At 44.9% G+C, this 23329-nt stretch overlaps 1 protein-coding gene across 10 annotated transcripts in view; it reads right to left on the reverse strand.

Moving 5' to 3' along the window:
* Window positions 1-23329, reverse strand: part of LOC108942153 (transmembrane protein 108-like) — a 52088-nt gene that overhangs the window by 19497 nt on the left and 9262 nt on the right. For 5 of the 10 annotated variants that reach the window (XM_029252188.1, XM_029252186.1, XM_029252192.1 and 2 more), the window contains one exon: window positions 2089-2172. In XM_029252188.1, the coding sequence (XP_029108021.1) occupies window positions 2089-2128 (40 nt within the window). In that variant the 5' untranslated portion in view covers window positions 2129-2172. Of the gene's footprint in view, window positions 1-2088; window positions 2173-2313; window positions 2561-2946; window positions 3211-3232; window positions 3284-4954; window positions 5555-23329 lie in introns of those variants that run through there. The other 5 variants (XM_029252190.1, XM_029252185.1, XM_029252191.1 and 2 more) reach the window with 5 other exon arrangements.

Raw genomic sequence — 23329 nt, forward strand, 5'->3', positions numbered from 1 at the left:
TAGCGTGAAAACGATAAAGACCTGCCGTTGAACCGTTCCCTGTAATGAACGTTTGGTCAACTTCCTGCTTTTAAGACGGCTGACGGCTTTTGTCCTGAAAGGATTTATTAGTCAGGCCTGTTTCCTGGCATTCACATGGCATTTACGAGAGTTTGTAAAAAATGTCAGCGATTTTACATTTGCAAAGCCCATAGCCCCAAAGACTTTTTCATTTTGGCTCCTCTCCTTGCCATTTATAGCACTGCTAGCCCTGTATAGAAACAGGAATCCTTTGCAGTGCAAATCCAGTTTCTCCTTGACTTCCTTTTGAGTAACAAACTTTTCACCGATACGTATTTTTGAGACAGTGTTTAGTATTCAATGTTATCGGAAAAAGACAGCTGACATACCAATTCAGGTATTTACGACCTGTCGTAAATACGAAAGCGGAGTTCAGAACCATGGCCGGAGCTAGAACAAGGTGTTAACAAACTTAAGGTAGCGCTTACTATTTATGGTCACCATCTGTCTATGAATCGCGTGAAGTTTTGGCGCTCGATATGAGTCGTACACTAGTATTACGTATGAAAAAAATAAATAGTAAACATTCAAAAAGTGTGAAACGGCAAAGAGTTTATCACTGAAACGTTGATGAGTAGGGCACCCGCTGTACCTTAAAAGGCTATGGTAACAAATTGCACAGGGATGGTTCAGAACTGCAGAGATCCAGTGGCTGCTCTGGTTGAAAGAAAGGACTTCTATCAGCTTCTCAGTTGAGTGGGTCTCCATTTAACACAATCAAATTAGTGCAACTATTATTTAAAGAAGCTTTAGCATTGGCGATTACTGATTCTAAGTGTACGCCGGAGAAAATATAATACGCTATATGTCGGGATTTTGACAAAAGTACTTGCTTTTGGGAAACATTTTAGGCTGTAATCTCAGCCACTAAGTTTGGTCTTCATTTAAAACCTTCACTTCAGCTATACTAATGTACCACACACACATTATACCTTTGGGTTAACTTCCAACCCTAAGCCTAAATGACTTTATCCCAGTCACGTGCTCTTGTCCCTCTGCCGCTCTCATATCTCACATTCACAGTACACCCAGGAAAAAACTACCAAAACTGGCTGAGATCAGCGGGGACCAGCGTGGTCGCGGTGATCATCTAAACATACCTTTTATAATTTTAGCAGTGGAGTGGGATGTTATTGCTTGTAGGGAATGGCTGTAGTTCTACAGGGTGTAAGGGTAATCATAATAGTGAATCTAGAATCCAAAACCAAAAAAGTATGGCTGCATGGTAATGACTCCATTATTTTCAGTTGCATTTCATTCTTCACCATTTACAGCACACACACACACACACACACACACACACACACACACACTTTCTGAACTGCTTGTCCCATACGGGGTCGCGGGGAACCGGAGCCTAACCGGGCAACTCAGGGCGAAAGGCCGGAGGGGGAGGGGACACACCCAGGACAGGATGCCAGTCTGTTGCAAGGCACCCCAAGCGGGACTCGAACCCCAGACCCACTGGAGAGCAGGACCTGGTCCAACCCCCAGCGCCACCGCGCCCCCCATCCATTTACAGCAGACTGGAAAAAAGTGAAAATGTTTCCAAAACGAATGATCACTGAATGGGTGACTGTGCACCACACTGAAGCTTCAAAGGTGGTACATTCAAGATTTCAAACAATACCCAACAGCACAATGTGTCACTTATGTGCTTTATTGCCTGGGCCTAAAAAGTATCAGTGCAAGGTCCTGTCCAGCGCTGGGCTCAGAGATAAATAGTTCAGGCCTAGCTGGAGCATGTGTGGACCTGTGCCATAGATCTCACACGCCTATGGAGACACCAGAGAGACCATCTGATGGTATGCAGTTCCTAGCCAGTCAGAAGAGCAAATACAGTTTTTATGCAGTGGTAATATGAACAAGGTATTACAGCTAATATTAAACTACAATACCCTGAAAAATGATGGTGAAGAAAAGTGAGTAAACACTGAATAAATGGAGACTCATGCATCTCCACAAGTCCAGATGTTTTCGTCTAATGCCAGTAAAAGGGAGAAGTGTGAGACTCAAGTACAAACTTACTGAGTAGTTGGCAGCGCAGGACCTGCAAGCTTCTCTTCATGGTACTCTGTGGTCAAGCTCCTCCCGTGGTGTTCTCATGGCTCCCTGTGGGGCACAAGACAGGGTCTGGTGAGGAACAGTAGAATTTCTGTGGAAGAGGTCCTTCCTGAGCCAGACACGTGGCTACGTGGATGGTGTAAAACTGGAAAACACATGAATGTCTCAGGTGTAGACGTCATTAAAAACCTATTTGTGAAGATTTAGACGGCTGAGGTCTCAAGCTTGGTATGAGCGGCCGCTGTGAGTCATCTTGAGCAAGGGCTTCAGCTAAACACACGATAACAATAGCTTTAATACAGGCTTCCCTCGTTTCACAAATTTGTTCCTGTAAATCTGCTCACAATGTGAACTGTTGAAAACAGAGCTTTTCATTAGCATCTATTTTAAATAGGAAAAATATACCGACCAACCACAACATTAAAACCACCTGCCTAATATTGTGTATGTCCCCCTTGTACCGCCAAAAAAACTCTGACCCGTCGAGGCATGGACTCCACAAGACCTCCGAAGGTGTCTTGAGGTATCTGGCACCAAGACGTTAGCGGCAGATCCTGTAAGTTGCGAGGTTGGGGCCTCCGTGGATCGGACTTGTTTTTCCAGCACATCCCACAGATGCTCGATCGGATTGAGATCTGTGGAATTTGGAGGGCAAGTCAACACCCTGAACTCTTTGTCATGTTCCTCAAACCATTCCTGAACAGTTTTTGCAGTGTGGCAGGGCCACTGCCATCAGGGAATACCCTTGTACGTGTCAAAGTAGCATCCCCATGAATACCAGGACCCAAGCTTTCCCAGCAGAACATTGCCCAGAGCCTTTACCTGTCAGTGGTTTCAATGGTGTGGCTGATCGATGTGTGTAACGGGTTTCTGAGCCACAAGAAGTTCACCTATGTCCGATTTGTGCTGTAACTTCTGCATCGCAACTATGACGTGTGACGCAAAGAAAAGTGGGAGTACGGGTCATGTAGTTTATGACGCAGCAATAAAAGTCCGTTCCCTTGTCCACACGAGGACCGTCGGTACACAATTAAACAACAAAAATGTTAAACGCATCCCTTCTAAACATGGAGGAAATGAAAAATATCAGAACAACGTGCAAACACACCAAGCCATTAAAGTCATTTTATCTTCAGAGCTTCTTTGTGACAAACATAAGGGCAAGAACTGCGGAGGACTCAAATGCAGAGTTTGTTTTATAAGAAGAGGAAACCAGTGGGAGGGATCACGGGGCGCCTGGAGAGACCGAAACTCTAGTAGTCAAGTAAGCATTCCGTCTTCTCGATTTTATCGCTGATGCGAAGAACCGTGTGACTAGGCGGTCAGTCTGCGATGCGCGTTCAAAATTGCTTGTGCAATAAAAACTAGCTATTTGGGGAGTAATTCTCTCTCACCATTTATCTTACTGTTCTATTTTTAATATGTGTACTGTTTGATTTGCCTTGGGTGGCAGATGAGGGATGCAAATTTCTGGGTATAAATTACTCAGAAAAGGAGCCTTGTGCTAACAGTTAACAATAATAATTAATAGTTCTAAATGTTTTATGTAAAACAGAAATACTTTACGTGATGAAAGTTAATCAACATCATATGATGATCAACTAACTGGGAGATATCTTTTTCAAAAGGAAAGCCGTAGATGGGGCTGCTAGCAGCGTCTATCCTTGCCTCTCGTCCTTATCCTTGCTCCTCTTCCTTGCTCCTCTTGTGCTGTCAGCGAGCTTTCTCTCTACAGTCTGCCTCTGAACTTAACTGAAATATGTACCTAAGCCACAGTGAAAAAGACCAAAATCCAATAAGTATAGGCGTGTCTTCTCGGTTCATTGTACAAATATAAGCAACTACTGTTTCAAAAAAGTAAAAAAAAAATTAGTTAAAAAAAAAAAAACAATCTTTGAGGGTTCAAAAGCCACCTCTGTTCATACTGCAAATAGATAATATAGAATTTGATTATGCAAATCTTATTAATAAGTCTAATGGTCTGTCTGGCAAGGATTTTAACCCTGATAATCTGGCCATATGGACCATACCGGCAAAATCTCACACTCTGAAGTTCTAAGGTTAATTACAGTATGAAAAGAAGACAAATGCACAACAGACGGGCTACAGAAAGAGTTGGACAGCTGGTGGGTAATTCAAGGCAGAACAATGTGGAACGCTTATCAAATGATAACGACACATAGCCATTTTGTATGGCAATCTCCATCTGAAATGTGAATGAAAGCATATAGAATTTCACAGCCAGCTAGAGTGGTCAAAAAGAAATCTGAATCAGCAGTTTGCTCTATGGTCTTTTGTTCGTGTTGTCATCTTCTCTGACAAACAGTGCTTCTTCACTTTCCTGGAAAAGTGTCACTCGAACTGTCGAGTTGTCACTTACAATAATATGCGGTATAATCGGAGCAGAACGCCTATATTCACGTACAAGTATGTCCTACACTTGGGCTACTGACAACTATTTCCACAGCTGGTTAACTTTACCCGAGCAATTTAGGGTAAGTACCTCGCTCAAGGGTACTACAGCAGTAGGTGAGAGTCGAACCGGCAGCCTTCGGCTCTAAAGGCAGCAGCTCAAACCTCTACGCTAAAAGCTGAAAAAAGTAGCTATGAACGGGAAAACTGATCCGAAATTTGTCCGTAAATCGAATACCCGGAAAAATTCGGTACTGTTCTCTGGAAATGAAACCACACAATTATTTTAAAGACATTTTAAAGATACCAAGCTGACACCGGCATGAGAATTGTAGCAAGAAATAGCAAAGAAAGTAAGGATGTCTAACTGCACCGTTGCTGACTGGAAACAAGCATGTTCATTAATATTTTTGCTTACCTATAGTCAAGTCACTGCTTCTTTAGTGGATTAGTGCTCTGCTCGCTTTGTCGGGGCCTTCACAAAGCACTGAACGAGACCGCATCGTTACAGCCGCTTCAACGAAATGAGGAGCTGATATGGTACTTTTCAGTTGTCTTTACTCTTGGAAAAGGCTTTGAGCAGTAATGTTTTTCTACTCTTGCAGTCAGCACAAATTGAGAAAAACCGCCTTGTGCCAGTCACATTATCTTACCTTCAGTTTAAAATAAATACCAAAAAAGCAGCTTTATTTGGAAGAAGAGGATGTCATCCATTGGAAAGTGTCTATCTGATGGAATGAAGGCGAGAGACTTGGGTACACAGAGAGCCTTATCGTGTTTGCAAACGGACTAATGAGGCTCACGGAATTCGGGAAGGGGAGATAAACAGATCCATACATGACTGCCAGGGTGGCGTCTGGGGGGCTGCGTTCAAGCGGATCAGAGCATTGGAAGCAAGGAGGACTTAATTGGGTTAATCCCCAGCGGACCACAGAAGGGCTGCTCAAAGATGCCTATCATCACCACTCCCCTCCCTGCCTCCCGGCACAGTCCCAAATTACTGCCAAGGACCGAGAAGGCTTTTCGACTCATTTGATGCCTCGTCTTTTGATGAAAATCAACACACGGTTCTGGATGGGGTCGCCAAAAAGTTGCAGGGAGATCTTGCTAAAACATTTCCTCGTAGTTTTGTTTGGAGCAACTTTAACCCGACCGTGACGTGGGCTTTGCCAGTGATGCTCCTAGGATCCAGTGATGCATCACCTCGCCGTCATCCTTAAAGACCAAGGGCTTAAAGCTGTTACTCAATGTTTATCAGCCTCACATGAACTTCAAGGCACAGATATATTGATAACTTAAAAGACTACACTACTGTAGCTCCATTTGGACAAGTCGAGCCTTTAAAACTCTTAAGATCTGTAAATGACAGCACGGCATGTGAATCTATTCCCAGCTTTAATGAGTACTACAGAAAAAAGGTAGATGATTCAGAGGAGTATATTCCGGTTTCTCATAAGTGCACTGTTTGTTTCCTGCTATTGCATTGCAAAACATAATTATCCATTTGTTCTTTAAACTGTGCACAAATGAGCTCATTCACCTAAATTATTACACAATGAAACTACCAAACTACATGTTGCCAAAAGACGGCTAAAAAAAAAAACCTACCCGTACGACCTTCCAAAACCAGAACTGGGGTTAGGTGTTCAAGTAATGCCTACAAGAAGGACTAATCTGTTTTCTCTACTAATGAACAACCTGCTTGGAATACATACAAACACATGAATAAACATTAAAAGCGTGAAAGGCAGTTTTGCGCATCTTAACGAAGAGAGAATGAACCAACTGACAAACTCCCAACTGCGAGGTAGGCTGAACAGCTGAGCACCAATGAAAGGCTAAGTGACGATCTAATGAACTGTACCAAATACTGTATAAGCTAATCATTCAACACACTGTGTCTGATTCACACACTGAAGGAGGTCTTTTTATGCCCATTCATTAACACTTCTGTCCAAGGCAAAGTAAAATGATTGTTATGTATGATTTACCTGAGCCCTTTTATTTTAAGGAGACTTTTAGTGCTAAATACACTGCACTGAACTCCCTACAATAATGCACCCATCTATACACTAGGGTAATGTAACACATTCACACACACGCAGAGTCACCAATCCACCCCAAGAACATATCTTTGTACTTTGGAAGGGAACCAGAGCACCTGGAGAAAGCCCACCTGAACGTGGGAGGAGCTTGCAAACACAGACTGGGTTGGATTAGGACCTACAGCCAACAGAGCAGCCCAGGCCAGCAGCTCGGCACTACCTGCTGCATCACCGTGCCTCTTTAGGTCATTCTTCCTCCTGCCAGACAAAAATCAACATCATTTTTTCTGAACTCACTGGAGCCCTGTTCCTTATATCTGCTTTAGCTGATGACCACCTGCCATGAAGGATGAGATGTGCCCATGTGAACTGTTAGTTGACACTGAGCCACAATGTTATTATTAGTTGTAAATTGACTTTAAAGTATTTTTTTAAGCAGAATGCCCAGGAGGGATGGGCAACCACAGGCACCTGGACCCCCAGAGGTTTTTATTTCCTTCTTTGACTTTGGGTTGTGAGTTTTTTTCATTTCTTTCCTCCGTGGCCAGTAAGCTTACTTACAGCTTTAATAACTGCATGGATACTGTAGTAATGTCATATGTAGCCAACTATCTATTTGTCTTATTTGTCTTATGCCTTTGTTCAGCGCTCTGTGTCACTGTGTGAGAGGAGCGCTCTATAAAAATAAATTGAATTGAAGGGAATTGAATAAAAAAGTGAAGCCAAAAACGAAAATCCATGGGGCCACAGCAGCATACACACAGGAAAGAAAGAAATAAAAGACAGCAGAGCAAATAAATATCACATTCGGACAAGTATAAGAGAATGCAAATAATCCATGAAACCTGGAGAAAACAAATGAACTGGTGTGCAAACAGAGCGTTACCTCGGCCTGAGAGCACCTAGGCCCTGTACACCAGCAACAGAATTGAGCTTTGGGTCACAATTATGTCAAAAGGCAAAGGCCTGGAAGCGAATATCTGCCATGGCAGACATCACTGGCTATCATCAGGTATGACATATTGATGTCAGTTCTACTGTTACAGGTATCTTATCGCTGTCATGTGTCTGATACTGATTTTAATCTCTGACTACACACTGAAGCCCTTTGCAGGCATGACTCCTCAAGCATGCATTAAAAATAAGTTTTTATATACACACATATATATATATATATATATATATATATATATAATCTCATCTCATCTTCTGTCCCACTTGTCCTAAAAGGGTCGCGGTGGCAGCAGGGAGAGCAGAGAAGCCCAGCCGCCCTTGTCCCCCGCAACTTTCTCCAGCTCAGCCTGGGGGATCCCCAGCCGTTCCCAGGCCAACTGTGAGATATAATCCCTCCAGCGGGTCCTGGGCCAACCTCCCGGTTGGCCATGGCTGGCATACCTCCAAAGGGAGGCGCCCAGGGGGCATCCTTATCAGATGCTCGAACCACCTCAACTGGCTCCTCTCAATATGGAGGAGTAGCAGTTCTACTCTGAGTTCCTCCCGGATGTCCGAACTCCTCATCCTGTCACAGGGAGTGAGTCCCAGCACTCTGCAGAGAAAACTCATTTCAGCCGCTTGTATCCGCAATCTTATTCTTTCGGTCATCACCCAGAGTTGATGACCATAGGTGAGGGTAGGGATGTAGATCGACCGGTAGATGGAGCGCTTCGCCTTATGGCTCAGCTCCCCCTTTTCCACTACAGTCTGGTACAGCGACCGCATTACTGCTGTCACTGCTCCCAGTCTGTGGCCGATTTCACGCTCCCTTCTTCCCTCACTCGTGAACAAGACCCCAAGATACTTGAACTCCTCCACCTGGGGCAAAAACTCTCCCCTTACCTGAAGGGGGCATGCCATCCTTTTCCGTGAAAGAACCATGGACTCAGACTTTGAGGTGCTGATTGTCATCCCAACCGCTTCACACTCGGCTGCAAACCGTTCCAGTGCGTGCTGGAGGCAGCCATGTGAAGGTGTCAAAAGGACAACATCATCTGCAAAAAGCAGAGACGTCACCTTCCGACTCCCACACAGAATGCCCTCCTGACCTCAACTGTGCCTTGATATCCTGTCCATGAAAACCACAAACAGGAGTGGAGACAAGGCACAACCTTGACAGAGTCCAACACCCACACTGAACAGGCCTGACTTAATGCCGAGTATGCGGACACAGCTTTCGCTCCGCATGTACAAGGACCGAATGGCCCGCAGTAGTGGCCCTGGCACCCCATACTCCCGAAGCACCTCCCACAGAATTTCCCAGGGAACACGGTCATAGGCCTTCTCCAAGTCCACAAAACACATGTAGACTGGATTAGCAAATTCCCATGCCCCTTCAATGATCTGTGAGAGGGTAAAAAGCTGGTCCACTGTTGGCCAGGGCAGAATCTCCATTGTTCCTCTTCAATCTAAGGTTCAACCATTGGCCGGAGCCTCCTCTCCAGCACCCCGGCATAGACTTTCCCAGGGAGGCTGAGAAGTGTGATGCCCCGATAGTTAGCACACACTCTCCGGTCCCCTTTCTTAAAGATAGGGATTACCACCCCGGTTTGCCAATCCAAGGGCGCTTTCCCCGAGGTCCATGCAACATTACAGAAACGTGTCAACCATGACAGCCCTGCAACATCCAGGGCCTTAAGCATTTCTGGGCGGATCTCATCCACCCCCGGTGCTTTGCCACTGTGGAGCTTACCAACTACCTCAGTGACTTCCACCAGAGAAATGGACTCTGACAGCCTGAAAGCCTCAGGCCCTGACTCCTGTAAGGGAGGCATATCACTCGGGTTTAAGAGTTCTTCAAAGTGCTCCTTCCACCTCCCCACAATGTCCTCATCAGAGGTCAGAGTTTCTCCACTCCTGCTAAACACAGCCTGAGCGAAACTCCTCCGACTCCTTCTGAGCTGCCGGCTGGTTCTCCAGAACTTCTTTGAAGCCAACCAATAGTCGTTTTCCATGGTCTCTCCAAACTCTTCCCATGCCCAGGATTTTGCTTCTGCAACTGCAGCCGCTGCTGCCTTTTTCGCCTGCCGGTACATGTCTGCTGAGTCAGGAGTCCCCAAAGCCAACCAGGCCCTAAAGGCCTCCTTCTTCAGCTTGACGGCTTCATTCCGGACAAGGTCCTCTGACAGTCATTCCCAGCACACCCTCATTAAACGTCTGGGCCTACCGGGTCTGTCCATCAGTTTTCCCTGCTATCTGATCCAACTCACCACCAGATGGTGATCAGCTGAGAGCTCAGCACCTCTCTTCACCCGAGTGTCCAGAACATGTGGCCTCAAGTCAGAAGAAACGACTATAAAGTCGATCACTGACCTTTGGCCCAAGGAGCTCTGGTACCAAGTACACTTATGAGCATCCTTGTGTTCGAACATGGTGTTTGTTATGGACAAACCATGACTAGCACAGAAGTCCAATAACATTTCACCATTCGGGTTCAGGTCGGGCAGGCCGTTCTTACCAATCACCCCCGCCAGATTTCCCAGTCATTGAAAACGTGAGCGTTGAAGTCCCCCAGCAGGACTATGGAGTCTGTAGGTGTGGCCCCGTTCAGAACCCCTCCCACCTTCTCCAAGAAGGCCAAATACTCTGAACTGCTGTTTGGTGCATAAGCACACACAACAGTCAAAGTTTTCCTTTCTGCGACCCTAAGTTGCATTGAGGCGACCGTCTCATCCACCGGGACAAACTCCAACTGTATGGCTGCCAGCCGGGGGCTTGTGAGTATCCCCAGACCCGCCCGACACCTCTCACCCTGTGCAACTCCTGAGTAGGAGAGAGACCACCCCCTATCGAGGAGTTTGGTTCCAGAGCCAACACTGTGAGTGGAGGTGAGCCCAACTATATCTACTTGGTATTTCTCAACCTCCCACACCAGTTCTGGCTCCTTCCCCCCAAGTAAGGTGACATTCCACATACCAAGAGCCAGTTTTTGTTGCGAGGGGCCATGACGCCATGCGCCAGCCACCCTGCCCCCTCCTGCCGCCAGGTATACATAGCACCCGACTCCCATGCTGGACGTTGCAGGTGGTGGGCCTACGTGGCCCCCCCACAGTGCCTTTTCGGGCTACGTGGGCTGCCCGGCCACTAGGCGCTCGCCTAGGAACACTGCCCCCAGGCCTAGCTCCAGGGGTAGGTCCCGGTGACCTTATTCCGGGCAGGGTAAACGTTCTCTGTTTACTTTTTTCATGGAGGTTTTTGGATCGTGTTAGTCTGGATCTTCACTCCAGACCTGTTTGCCTTGGGAGACCCTACCAGGAGCATAATGCTCCCGATGACATAGCTCTGGAGATCCCTAGATCACGCAAGCCCTTCTGCCACACCAAGGCCTCGATCCAGGAAGGGGGCCCATATCCAGGAAGGGTATATATAATCTCTCAGTATTAAAATTAAACACAAGTATCACTCATCACCTGTCTCACTCAGAACTGCTGAATCTCTTTGGATATTTAAAAAGGGTCTTAAAACTCGATTCTTCCGGACTCACTTCACCCATGATCTAAGTTCACAGTTTTCATCTAGAAACACATGTCTGCAACTATGTCTCTTCTTTCTCCTAATGTAATGCACACACTGTATTTTCTCTGAGATGTACGTCGCTTTGGAGAAAAGCGTCTGCTAAATCAGAAGACACACACACACACACACACACACACACACACACACACACACACACACACACACACACACACACACACCACCTGAAACTGCTTGTACCATACGGGGTTGCGGGTAGCCGGAGCCTAACCCAGCAACACAGGGTGTAAGGCTGGAGGAGGAGGGGACGCCAGTCCGTTATAAGGCACCCCAAGGGGGACTAGAACCCCAGACCCACCAGAGAGCAGGACCCAGTCCAACCCACTGCGCCCTCTACTAAATGAAAACAGTACATGTAAATGTAAACGTAGGTATGTTATCGCCCCAAGGGATATCTCTGAACACCCCGCTTTGGCTTGTCACTTCAACTAACCCTTCCTCCCCACCCTCACCGTGCTCATTTCAGGAACAGGAGAGACATAGGACACGCTTTGGCCAAAGGAGGACAGAAGATGGGAAGCGTCACCATAGGAAAGAACAAGAAAAAACTGAGAATAAAGAATGAAATCCACAACTCCACATAATGAAAAACCTCATACTACTGCCACTGTAGACACTGAGTCTTAAAATAATTGTCACTTCCAGATGAGAAAAAAAAAAAGCCAATGCTGCAAATGTCTTTAAACCAGGGGTGTCCAGTGGGAAGCCCATATTTATCTCTAATAAATACTAAAAATTCTATTGAATTATGTTAATACAGTTATCGCTAGAGACACACACACACACACACACACACACACACACACACACACACACACACACACACTGGCCGAAACTGCTTGTCCCGAGTGGGGCCACCTCGAACCGGAGCCTAACCCGGCAACACAGGTCACAAGGCTGGAGGGGGAGAGGACAAACCCAGGACGGGATGCCAGTCTGTCGCAAGGCACCCCAAGCGGGGCTTGAATCCCAGACCCACCAGAGAGCAAGACCCGGTCAGGCCCACTGCGCCCCCCTTTTGAACAAGACAACCCAAATAAAATACAATAAAATAATTGTTTACTTCAAACATTTAACATTCAGCATGTCACTTATTATGATTTTTACAAGTGTGGCCCTTGGATCAATTTACGATAGTGACTGAGGCCCTTGGCCAAAAAAGTATGGACACCCCTGCTTTAACCTGTAGAATTTAATTTAATGCTTAATATGGATAGTCAGCATGATCCAGCTCCATAGATGTGTCACAAACAAAATGAATGTGGTTATTTATTTAAACTTGTTTACATTGCTATAAATGGGGGGTGCGGTGGCGGAGTGGCGCAGTGGGTTGGACTGGGTCCTGCTCTCCAGTGGCTCTGGGGTTCGAGTCCTGCTTGGGGTGCCTTGTGACGGACTGACGGACTGGCATCCTGTCTTGGGTGTGTCCTCTCCCCCTCTAGCCTTACACCCTGTGGTGCTGGGTTAGGCTCCGGCTCCCCGTGACCCTATATGGGGCAAGCGGTTCAGACAGTGTGTGTGTGTGTGTGTATGTACACTGCTATACATTCTTTTCTCCAGCTGTCCTACAGAAGCTACTTTTTGCAGATCATTGGAATGAGACATGTGAGTGTATACAGGAGACAAACTTGATTCCTCAGCCTTGCTATTACCTGTGCACCTCAGAAGGTTCTGGAACTGCAGGGGGCAGCCCTGATATACCTGCCTCGTCTGTAACGCCTTCATTTCACACCATCCTGCTTTCAAAAATATGTTTCCAACATGAGTTTTCAAAAAAAGTGAGATGCTCCTGTGATTCTTCTACTACACCACACATGTTTGAAGGAACAAAAACATTGCTTTCATCTCCATCCGCTGTACAGACTCCCGATCCAAAACAACTGGAATACTCAATTATCCTTCTGCACGCACCTACCATCTCGAAGGAAGAAGAACATAAAGCCAAACAAAAAAGGTACTAGTTGTTCCATCAGCTGTCATCTCTGACATCTTCTCAGTGCTGCAGGACTTTGATCTATGCATGGTTTGCTTGCTTTGCACATGATTATATCAAAAGCAGAACATCACAATCCAGACTTATGACACAAAGAACAACTGCGCTTTTCCCACTTATGCTGGCATGATCGATCCAGTGTTCTTAACCGTGGTCCTTATGGGCACATGTCTAGTGGGTGTTTCGAGGGTCACCCAAGGCAAGTTACTAATTCAATAGGTTCGTGTTGTGCATGGTTTCGAAGAAATACCCACTAAAGACCCTTGGCCTCAGATCTAGAGCGTAGGGCGAATCTGATTTTGCGCTAAAGGAAATTTTATTTGAATGTTGCGCAATGTATGGTGTACTTATCTGGGTGGCTCGCTGTTGTTTTATGAGTACCAAGGCTGGAGCTGAACACCACCGATGATACCAGTTCAGGGCCAAACAATCTTTCTCAAAGCATCTATCACAAGTAGGGCAAACCCAAAAAATGAAGCAGCTGTACTCCTGAACACTGAAATAACAGTTAGGGACAAAGGCAGTAGGTAGTGTAGTGATTAGAGCTCCTGCCTTAGGACCCAAAGGTGGTAGGTTTGAATCTCACCTCTGGCTGTTGTAGCCTTTAGTAAGGTACTTACCCTAAAACTGCCCTGGTAAAGTTTCCCATCTGTATAAATAGGTAACTGTAGGTAGAATGACATTATGAGACATTTTGGAGAAAAGTGTTGGCTAAATGAATGAATGTAGATGTAATTAGGCCAAATAAAAGCAAGCAGGTAATGGTTGACAGGCTCATATCCTTCTATGTCCAGTAAAATATCCAGCCATACACATTGTTCAAACTGAGCAATGCATTGACTGGGCAAAATAATGACAAAAGTTATATTGAAGGTGGCACCACTGACGTATTTCGGACCTCACTGTGTACATAACACAAGTTCCTCTAAAGCCCCTCGTGGTCCTGAAGCAATTTTCCTATTTTGGGAGCCTCCCATAAAGCACAAATTTGTGGAGCGCCCAACTACTGTAGTCCCGTCGACCGTTTCTGCCGTCTCCAGCCTGCAGCGATCAGTCATGTTACAGAGTACTAAAAATGATGCAGGCAGCACTAACACATTTCATATTTCAGTAAAGAGTCCTGTTCAGTTGTGTAACCAGGTAAGGGATGAACTTTTCAGTTAGGAACTAGTCGTTCCATTCATAATAAGGTAAGAAAAATGAGAATAAACAGCATTTTTTTCAGCAATGAGGATCAAAGCGCAGATGTGCTGCGAACGATTGTTTTTGGCTCAAGCACGTGCAAGTGGGCACATCCAGCATCTGTTTCCTGTGATTAATGAAGGACTTTTAGGAGCAATTTGCAACACGCGGACGACAAAACACAGGAACGCCAGGCATGATGATAAATATCCGTCGTGAGCGGAGGAGCCGAGGGGGTCGCGCTTAGAAGAGCTTCACCAACAGAACCTGGAGCTCTCAGTGCTGGTTCTCGCCTTGCTTCTTTGTGCAGCTGACATATCGAAACGTGGTGTAAGTCCTTTTAGGACAATTTACGGCCCATTTAAGGACCCTGATCATTTCTGGATGACTCCGGATGATGGATCTGCGCGCAGACTCTGTTGACTTTCTACACCGATATTACAATAAGTCCAAACACATGCTGTTCAAGTTCCCCCATGGTGTGTGTGTGAGTGACACAGAGAGAGAGTGTGTGTTCCACTGATGTATGGATGAGTGACCCAGTGTAAGTAGTGTATCTAGCAGTGTAAGTCACCGCAGTGAATAAGGTGTGTGGGCTGATAACACTACATAGAGTTCATCGGAAGTCACTCTGGAGAAAAGGGTCTGCTAAATAAATAAAAATGAAAATAATATGTCATTTCAAGTTCTACCATGTTCCTTCAGTTATGTCATGAATTCTGTTTTTTTGTGTGATTCACCAAAACCAATCCATTTGCCATTAACTACTTTACGAAACATTGAAAGAGTTGCCCATTGCGGTTGTTTGTTCTGCTCTTGATGGACACATACGAACCCTAACACAACAAGTGCAGTTCTTCAGTCTTCAAATTCAGGCTGAAAATGTGACAGGCAGCTAAGGGCAGCGGGTGGGGTAGTAGTTAGAGCTGCCACTTTTCAGCCAAGGAGCCGTGGTTCTGATCCCACTCCCGCTCGAGCACCCTTGAGCAAGGTGCATAACAGTAAAAAAAAAATTACCCTGCTGTATATGAATGGGTTTATCATTGTAAGTAGCTTAACGCTGCACATTTCTTTGGAGAAAATCAGCGGCAGCAAATAAATGTCAAGATTCTTTCACCGAAGAAGCTGTTGAAACTGAATAATCTGAATTGGTAAAAAAAAAAAACGGTAATAAAAGCAAGGCTGTGAGGTCAGATTGTTGCAAATGGTGAAAACCAGTGGAGGGAACGACGTTGTAGATTTACCTCCAGTGCCCTTACTGTATAACTCCCCGTCGTTACCAGCGAAGGAAAAATCTGCAGAACTGAATCTCTGAATGACTGTGTTGCTGGTTGCTGTCATATTTCGGGGAACATGGGTGCGGAACAGCGGAATTATATCAAATTTGCCCTCCTGCACCGAGAAACATTTTTTATTCCTCTACTCCTCTATTCATTTATGGCTGAATGAGGAAAAAAACATAATCGTCATTGCTATTCTTGCAGCAATGGTGCCAAAAAGGAACAGATTTTAAAAAACCAATGGGTGTCACAGGTTCTGGGGCGCCAGAGCATCTGCGGATAGGAATGAACGCAGCACATTTCTTGCACAAGATGTATGCCGAAGGCTCTTTCTGCTGTTAACATCTATGAAGAACGAAATAATCACACTAATAATGCACTGCATCGTTTGTTCAGCTTTCCAAAAAAAAAAAAAAAAAAAAAAAGAGAAAAAACGATCTTACATAGCCTAATGTTGATGTACTTTTTATTTTGATGATGCGATGTTAGTTTTTTCATATTGCTATATTGCTGCTCATATTTCTAGGCTTTTCAATTGTTATTTTTAATATGCTAGGCAAAAAATTCTATAGTAATGCACAATATTCCCCGTTTTAAACAGTTAAGAACAAACATGCTTCACACTCCAGACTCCACTTCATCCAATCGGTTATTACCGGCATTTCAACACCCAAAATGCCATCGTCGCAATGTTGAAAAGCACTGCTGATGCCACCTTACATACATATCAATTACAGCTGAAGCCACAACTGACCTCCAAACCAAATATGCACTGATGCCGCTATAAAAAGTTTTAAAAAAACGCAGTAAACTCATATTTGCATCAAATAAGTAACATTTACAATAAGCTGAAATAAATAGGTAGAACGACGGTATTTCGCGTGTTTAAAGACAATGTAATGCAGGACCTTGTGTCTGGTTCCACGCGGTAAGTCGAGAAGAAAAAATAGACAACGCTCAGGAGAGGACTCTGGGTAACAGGAAAATGCCTTTCCAGTTCATTTCCACTTCCTGCTTCACATGAGGTCCCGTCTTGGACATGCCTTGTTCTGAGTAACGTGAGCGGGGCGTAACAAAACCAGGAAGTCCTACCCTCGGTAAACTGTCTGACTGAGGGCTCTGCGCCGACAATGGCAGGAACGGACACGATACGACGGAGGATATTTCAGGAGAAAGTATTGTGCCGAACTTCCTGCAGGGATACAGCTTGGGGGTTGCGGAGACACAGCTGCTTGTGGAGGCGCGCACACACACTGGGAACAGATACTGTACCTCACAATGGAGGACAGAGAGGATGGTTGAGGAGGATGGAGTTGAGGTTGGACCATTAGAGCCTGAGCCTGAGGGTCACCAGCAGTGAGGGATGGACCTCCGGATGCTCCTGCATGAGCTGTGTGACCCATAAAGAATTTAAGTAGTTTTAGTGGATGATAAACTGGGCCTTCAAGGCAATCTGGTGACCGGGGGACACATTTTGGATGGTCATAAAGAGGAAAAAACGGTGGAAGGAAATTCTGTTGTCACACGGAAGGTTCTAGGATTTCCGCTTAAACACAACTCTGGCATCAGTGTTTGAAGTGGTAAGAATTCAGTTGAAAGTCCATCATCCTCTACTGACACACCAAGTAGTGGCCATGAAAGGTTCCAATATTTAAATAAAATTCAAATTCGTCAACTTTACTGCTTCCTCTTCTCAATGTCAAATAACCACCAGAAAGCATTCATAAGGCACGCGGTTATCAAGCACCTGTCTAACGTAAAAGCACGGTCAAACAGGAGTAAAACTACATTGCTTATTCACCGATCGTAGAATGCCAATCTATTTCCCTTAATCGGGCATCGTTATTTTTTACCCAAGGTACATTTTAAGAGAAAAACATTACTGTTATCATTGTCACCTTTGTGGTACTATACAGGTATCTCGTGCTGTTTTGGAGGGGGGGTCACTAATGAAACAGCCTACAGCTACAGTTTTGCATGTGCCAACATGACAAATGTGGACCGAAAAAGTAACTGCTGAATCTACGCCCACATTTAAAAAGGGTCTTAAACCTCACCTTTTCCAGACTCACTTTGCACGTGATCTCTTACGTTCATGTAAGGTGTAAATGTTCATGCACCATAACTTTAAGATCATCCCCGGATAAACCTTCACACTGCTACTCCTATAATGTAAATGTTAATACGTATCTCCAAAAAAAAAAAAAAATACTAGGATGCTGATCGGGAATTGTGGATATTCCGGTAAAGTTTTATGCAGCGACTCGTGTGATGAACATTGGTTCATCTGGTGGAAAGAAACGAACTGTACTTAAGAATCACACGTCTGCATCTAAGTGCCTTTCTCCTAATGTAACGTACACACTGTATTTTCTACATCGCTTTGGAGAAAAGCATCTGTTAAATGAATAAATGGAAATGTAAAGTCCGAGCACTGGAGCTCAGTCCGAATACAACTATCCTCTATTGTATATTACAGGTTTACAGGCATTCCTTCACCGAAGCAGCAACAATTGAGCACATCATCCAGGATTACAGTGAAATTTGTATCATCAATCAGTGGGCTCTGCAGGGTGAAGAATCAATCAAGGAAAAGCACCGTGTGGACTAATCACTAGTCACAGCCGCGCTGCAGTAAACAGGTTGCAAGCCAGCGTGTCACCAAAAGGCATTTAATTTCATACCATGTCCGGTGCGGGATCATCCATCATCTTCTAGAATAAATGAATGGGTAAGCAGCCAAGGAACACATATGCCACCAGTAGCTTGAGGCACCAGGGAAGATCTGCTGCGTAAAACAGAAGAAACTAAATACTATATACACTGGGAGCTGATGTTGGAAATCTACAGTAGCTACACCTTGGTATACAAACGGTCCCCGAGTTACGATGGTCCGACTTACAATTTTTCGACTTTACAATTGTGTGATTGTCACGTCCACACCCGCACCTCAGTTGATAGCACCTGAATCCAATCAAGCACCTGACTAATACAACCCTTGTTCCCAGTTTCCATCCTCCGGTTTTCGACCCTTCACTTCGTCCCCTGACCACGCCCATGGATCCTCGCTCTGACTCCGACCGCTGATCGACCGATCCTTCACCTGTCCCCGACACCAAGAACTTGCCTGAGCCCTTGAGTCCAGACGAAAGACCCTGCACTTGGGTCCAGCCGTTCCGGCTCCCTTGGTTTCGCATGACAGGGATAGCGATACGCAGTCAGTAGAAATCGTACTTTGAATTTTGTATTTTGATTTTTTTTTTCCCAGTCAAGTGATATGCGGTGCGATACTCTCTAATGATGCTGGGCAGCGGCAACAATCTGCATCTCCCAGTCCATCACGCAGTCGCTAGTGTATACAACCGATACTCTACAGAGTTCTGTATTTCCAACATTTTTCTGGATACCCCCCAGTATCTACGCTGTGTTTTGTGCATCCATCATGTCTACAAAACGCCCATCTGTGTCTCCTGCTACTGGTGAGAAGAGGAAGAGGAAGAGGAAGACAATTACTCTTGAGAAGAAACTCAAGAGAATTGCCTGGCCTAAAGACGGTAAGTCTGTAATGGCCATCGCACGTGAACTTGAACTTTCTCAACTGACGATCTCAACCATCTTCAAAGATAAGAAGCGATGATGTTCAGTAGGTTAGGTGTATCAAATGCATTTTCGACTTACGATATTTTTGACGTACGATGGCTTTATCGGAACATAAGTCAGGGACCACCTGTACTAGTTCATCTTTATGGCTGTTCAACTATGGCTGGAAATCTGTTCATAACTCGATTAGTTTGTAAATTCAAAGTCAGTCATACCACTCAGTCACAATCAATAAAAGCTATAGGAATCTTGAGATTTATTCATGGGTAGGATGGATCAAAGTGCCATCAGGTCAAATTTGACTCACAGTAATCCCCTGCCTTGTTTCCAAGGCAAGAGTTGTAATGGACATGGTTTACCATTCCCTCCTTACCATGCATATCTTTGGGTACAAGTGTGGGGGTGGCCGGCAAACGCCGCACATCATGACCTGGAGTTAAACCTACATCCACCAAGCAGCTCAGAAGCTGTGATGCTCCGGTTTCTCCTTCTGTGTCACTGTGCCCCGTTATTCATGAGTTTCTTCCTGTAAAAACCTCAGGAAAAGCTATAATAAATAAAATAGCGCCTAAGGCAAGTCATCTTGTTTGAGTTCACAGTTCCTTTTAGAAGAACGGGTGCAAGAGGCTCATGAAAGATAGATGGAGAAGTACGAGGAACTGGTGGAACAGTGCCACTGAAAAAGCTGGAGGGTAAGTTTTGCAGGGAAGTCACTGTATAAGACCTAAAGCATAGCATACTATAGTACAGTAAGGGTATACTGTATAAGCAAGCAGTTAACATGCATGAGTGCTACATTGTATAATAGGGCTCTGTTACCTTTTTTCATTAGTTTCCTAAATTTTTCATGTTAAAACTTGGAGACTTTGGAAACTTTAGAGAAAAGCATCTGCTAAATGAATAAATGTAAATGTAAAATAATACTAATTAAGAATAATAGTAATATAAATAAAATATTGTGATTTTATATTTATGCCGCAATACTATTTTTACTTTCAGTTCTAAATCTCAGGGGGGCACGGTGGAGCAGCAGGTTTGGCCGGGTCTCCCTCTGGTGGGTCTGGGGTTCGAGTCCTGCTTGGGGTGCCTTGTGATGGACTGGCGTCCCATCCAGAGTGTGTCCCCTCCCCCTCCAGCCCTACGCCCTGTGTTGCCGGGTTAGGCTCCGGTTCACTGCAACCCCGCTCAGGACAAGCAGTTTCAGCCTGTGTGTGTGTGAGTCCTAAATCTTTTTTCTTTTGCTTTTTCTTTGCTGAACCACCAAAATGCTTGTGTTTTTGCTTGCGAGCCATTGTAACAAAAAAAATAAATAAATAACACAACAAACATTTTTGCAATGATAAACAGCCAACACTGAGAACTTTGGTGGCACATGATTACGTCATGGTAGAGAGACTGTATAAATACACAAAACGAAATACTTCAGATGTGAATACCATGTTTCTCTATTTGGTTTTATTATGACATGCTGCTGCTTCAGTTCTTACGTTACTGTGACCCAATACTGCTCCTTTTGCAACAAAAAAGCCTGATTTATAAATGGGTAAATCACTGTAAGTAGCTTAACAGTGTGAGTACTGTTAGAACCACTGCCTTTGGACCCAAAGGTCACAAGTTCAAACACCACCTCACACTGTAGTACCCTTGAATAAGGTTCTTACCCTAAATTGCCCCAGTAAAATTACCCAGCTTTATAAATGGATAAATAATTGTAGGTCTTTTAACATTGCAAGCTCCTTTGGAGAGAAGTGTCAGCTGAATGAATAAATCTGTGATCCTTCAGAGAAAAACACTAGATTAATAATAAGTGTAAATGTGTGGTATTAAAAAAAACACTTTTACATGAAGTGCATCATGGCAGATAAGGCCAAAAGGGCTCCGCAGGGAGAGAATTTCCTCGACAGGAATGAATGGGGGTGTTTATGACTCTGAGAGTGAAATGTCAGATGCTTCACCCGGGGAACGCACAGCACTAAAGCAGATGTATTGGGAGCACATATGTAAAGCACCTCTTCATCATTCTCTCTCTTGCTCCGTCTCTCCCTCTCGCCTTGATGCACGACCGTGCCCAAGGCCAGAAAAGCAGCAGGGGCTATTATTAGCAAGACCCTAACAAATGGTACCAGCACCCGAGAGAGGGGCAGCTGGCAGCTGGTCAAGAGGTAAGGCGATTCTTTAAAGAGTTGCTATGGCGCGCTTTCAATGTGGTGACTGAAACCCTGACCGCATCAACAGTGAGAACCACTAGGCTGATGAACTGCACCACAGTGACTTTCTTCCTCCTATTCTTCTCTAGGTTTGGGGATAAGGTGAGTGTCACTCTATACTGTACCTCTGTAGTATTCAAAGACAGTGGTAGGGATGGGCAACAACACCTCACGCTACTTTAGATGTACCCTCTGGTTTCCACCACCCAAACCGCCACTCAAGTGCCCGATGGAGAAGCCAAGGTCAACCTGATGAGGGTGACCAAATACAGAGAGGCACTTAAGAGTTAAGAGACGTCACTTTGTACTGGTCAGCCAAGACATCCACACAATGCCACCTTCAAAGGACAACTCATAGACACCATTCATCTGGACAGTATATCTTTGCAACATGGGAGGAATCCAAATCGCCCTGTGGACACCAACCTCATGGACAGATTAGAAGCTGCAACCCTGGAGCTGTGCACTAAGGCACCACACCACGCACCTCTCCATCAAATATGAGCATAAATTTCATATACGCTCACCGCCCACTTTATTAGGTACACCTGTTCAACTGCTCTTGAATGCAAATATCTAATCAGCCAATCACATGCCAGCATCTCAGTGTATTTAGGCATGTAGACATGGTCAAGACGATGTGCTGAAGGTGATTTAAGTGACTTTGAACGTGGCATGGTTGTTGGTGCAAGACAGGCTGGTCTGAGTATTTCAGAAACTGCTGATCTACTGGGATTTTCATGCACAACCATCTCTAGGGTTTACAGAGAATTGTCAGAAAAAGAGAAAATATCCAGTGAGCGGCAGTTCTGTGGGCAAAAATGCCTTATTGATGGCAGAGGTCAGAGGAGAATGATGGAAAGGCAACAGTAGCTCAAATGAGAGCTGATAGAAAGGCAACAGTAACTCAAATAACCAGAAGAGCATCTCTGAATGCACAAAACGTCGAACCTTGAAGCAGATGGGCTACAGCAGCAGAAAACCACACCGGGTGCCACTCCTGTCAGCTAAGAACAGGAAACTGAGACTACAATTCACACGGGCTCACCAAGACTGGACAATAGAAGATTGGAAAAACGTTGCCTGGTCTGATGAGTCTCGATTTCTGCTGCAACATTCAGATGGTAGGGTCAGAATTTGGCATAAACAACATGAAAGCGTGGACCCGTCCTGCCTTGTATCACCACTTCAGGCTGATGGTGGTGGTGGTGGTGTAATGATGTGGGGGATACATCACCAAGGACAATAGTCACCCCCAGTACAGGCTTTTCACACTCTTATCATGAGGCAGACGCTACAGAAGTGTTAAAGCCAGAACTTCAAGGCTGAAAAACAGTGTTTTACCCACAGGCTATCGGGCTTGTGAATGACACCCATCCACTGCCTCTCCCCCCCATTACTGCAGACACATATTACCCTCTGATCTTGAGAGTGTGTCAACTACCCCATCCTTTCCACACACACCCACCCACAATACAAATAACATCAGAGACTACAGACTACCTCTGCATACTTTGCTCATACACACGCACAACCTTTTCAAATGTGAATAACAACATGGACCCAATCTACCTCTGCAGGACTTTGCACGTGCATGTCTTCCATGTTTACATTGTGCACTGTGCACTTTATACATACACATAATTTTGTTTCTTTCATTGCACTAACAGTTATTTTGTAAATTTGTAAGTTATGTCTTGTATTTCTTTTCCTTATGTCTTATAATTTATGTCATATGCTGCTGGGAGGATTCACAGAGTAAGAATTTCATTGTATGGTGTAACAGACTGTTTAATGTACATATGACAATAAACTCTCGAATCTTGAATCTTAGTACCAACTGAGCATCGTTTAAATGCCACAGCCTACCCGAGTACTGTTGCTGACCATGTCCATCCCTTTATGACCACAGCGTACCCATCTTCTGATGGCTACTTCCAGCAGGATAACACGCCATGT

The sequence above is a fragment of the Scleropages formosus genome, chromosome 5 (genome assembly GCF_900964775.1).
Source record: "Scleropages formosus chromosome 5, fSclFor1.1, whole genome shotgun sequence".
Classification (NCBI taxonomy): domain Eukaryota; kingdom Metazoa; phylum Chordata; class Actinopteri; order Osteoglossiformes; family Osteoglossidae; genus Scleropages; species Scleropages formosus.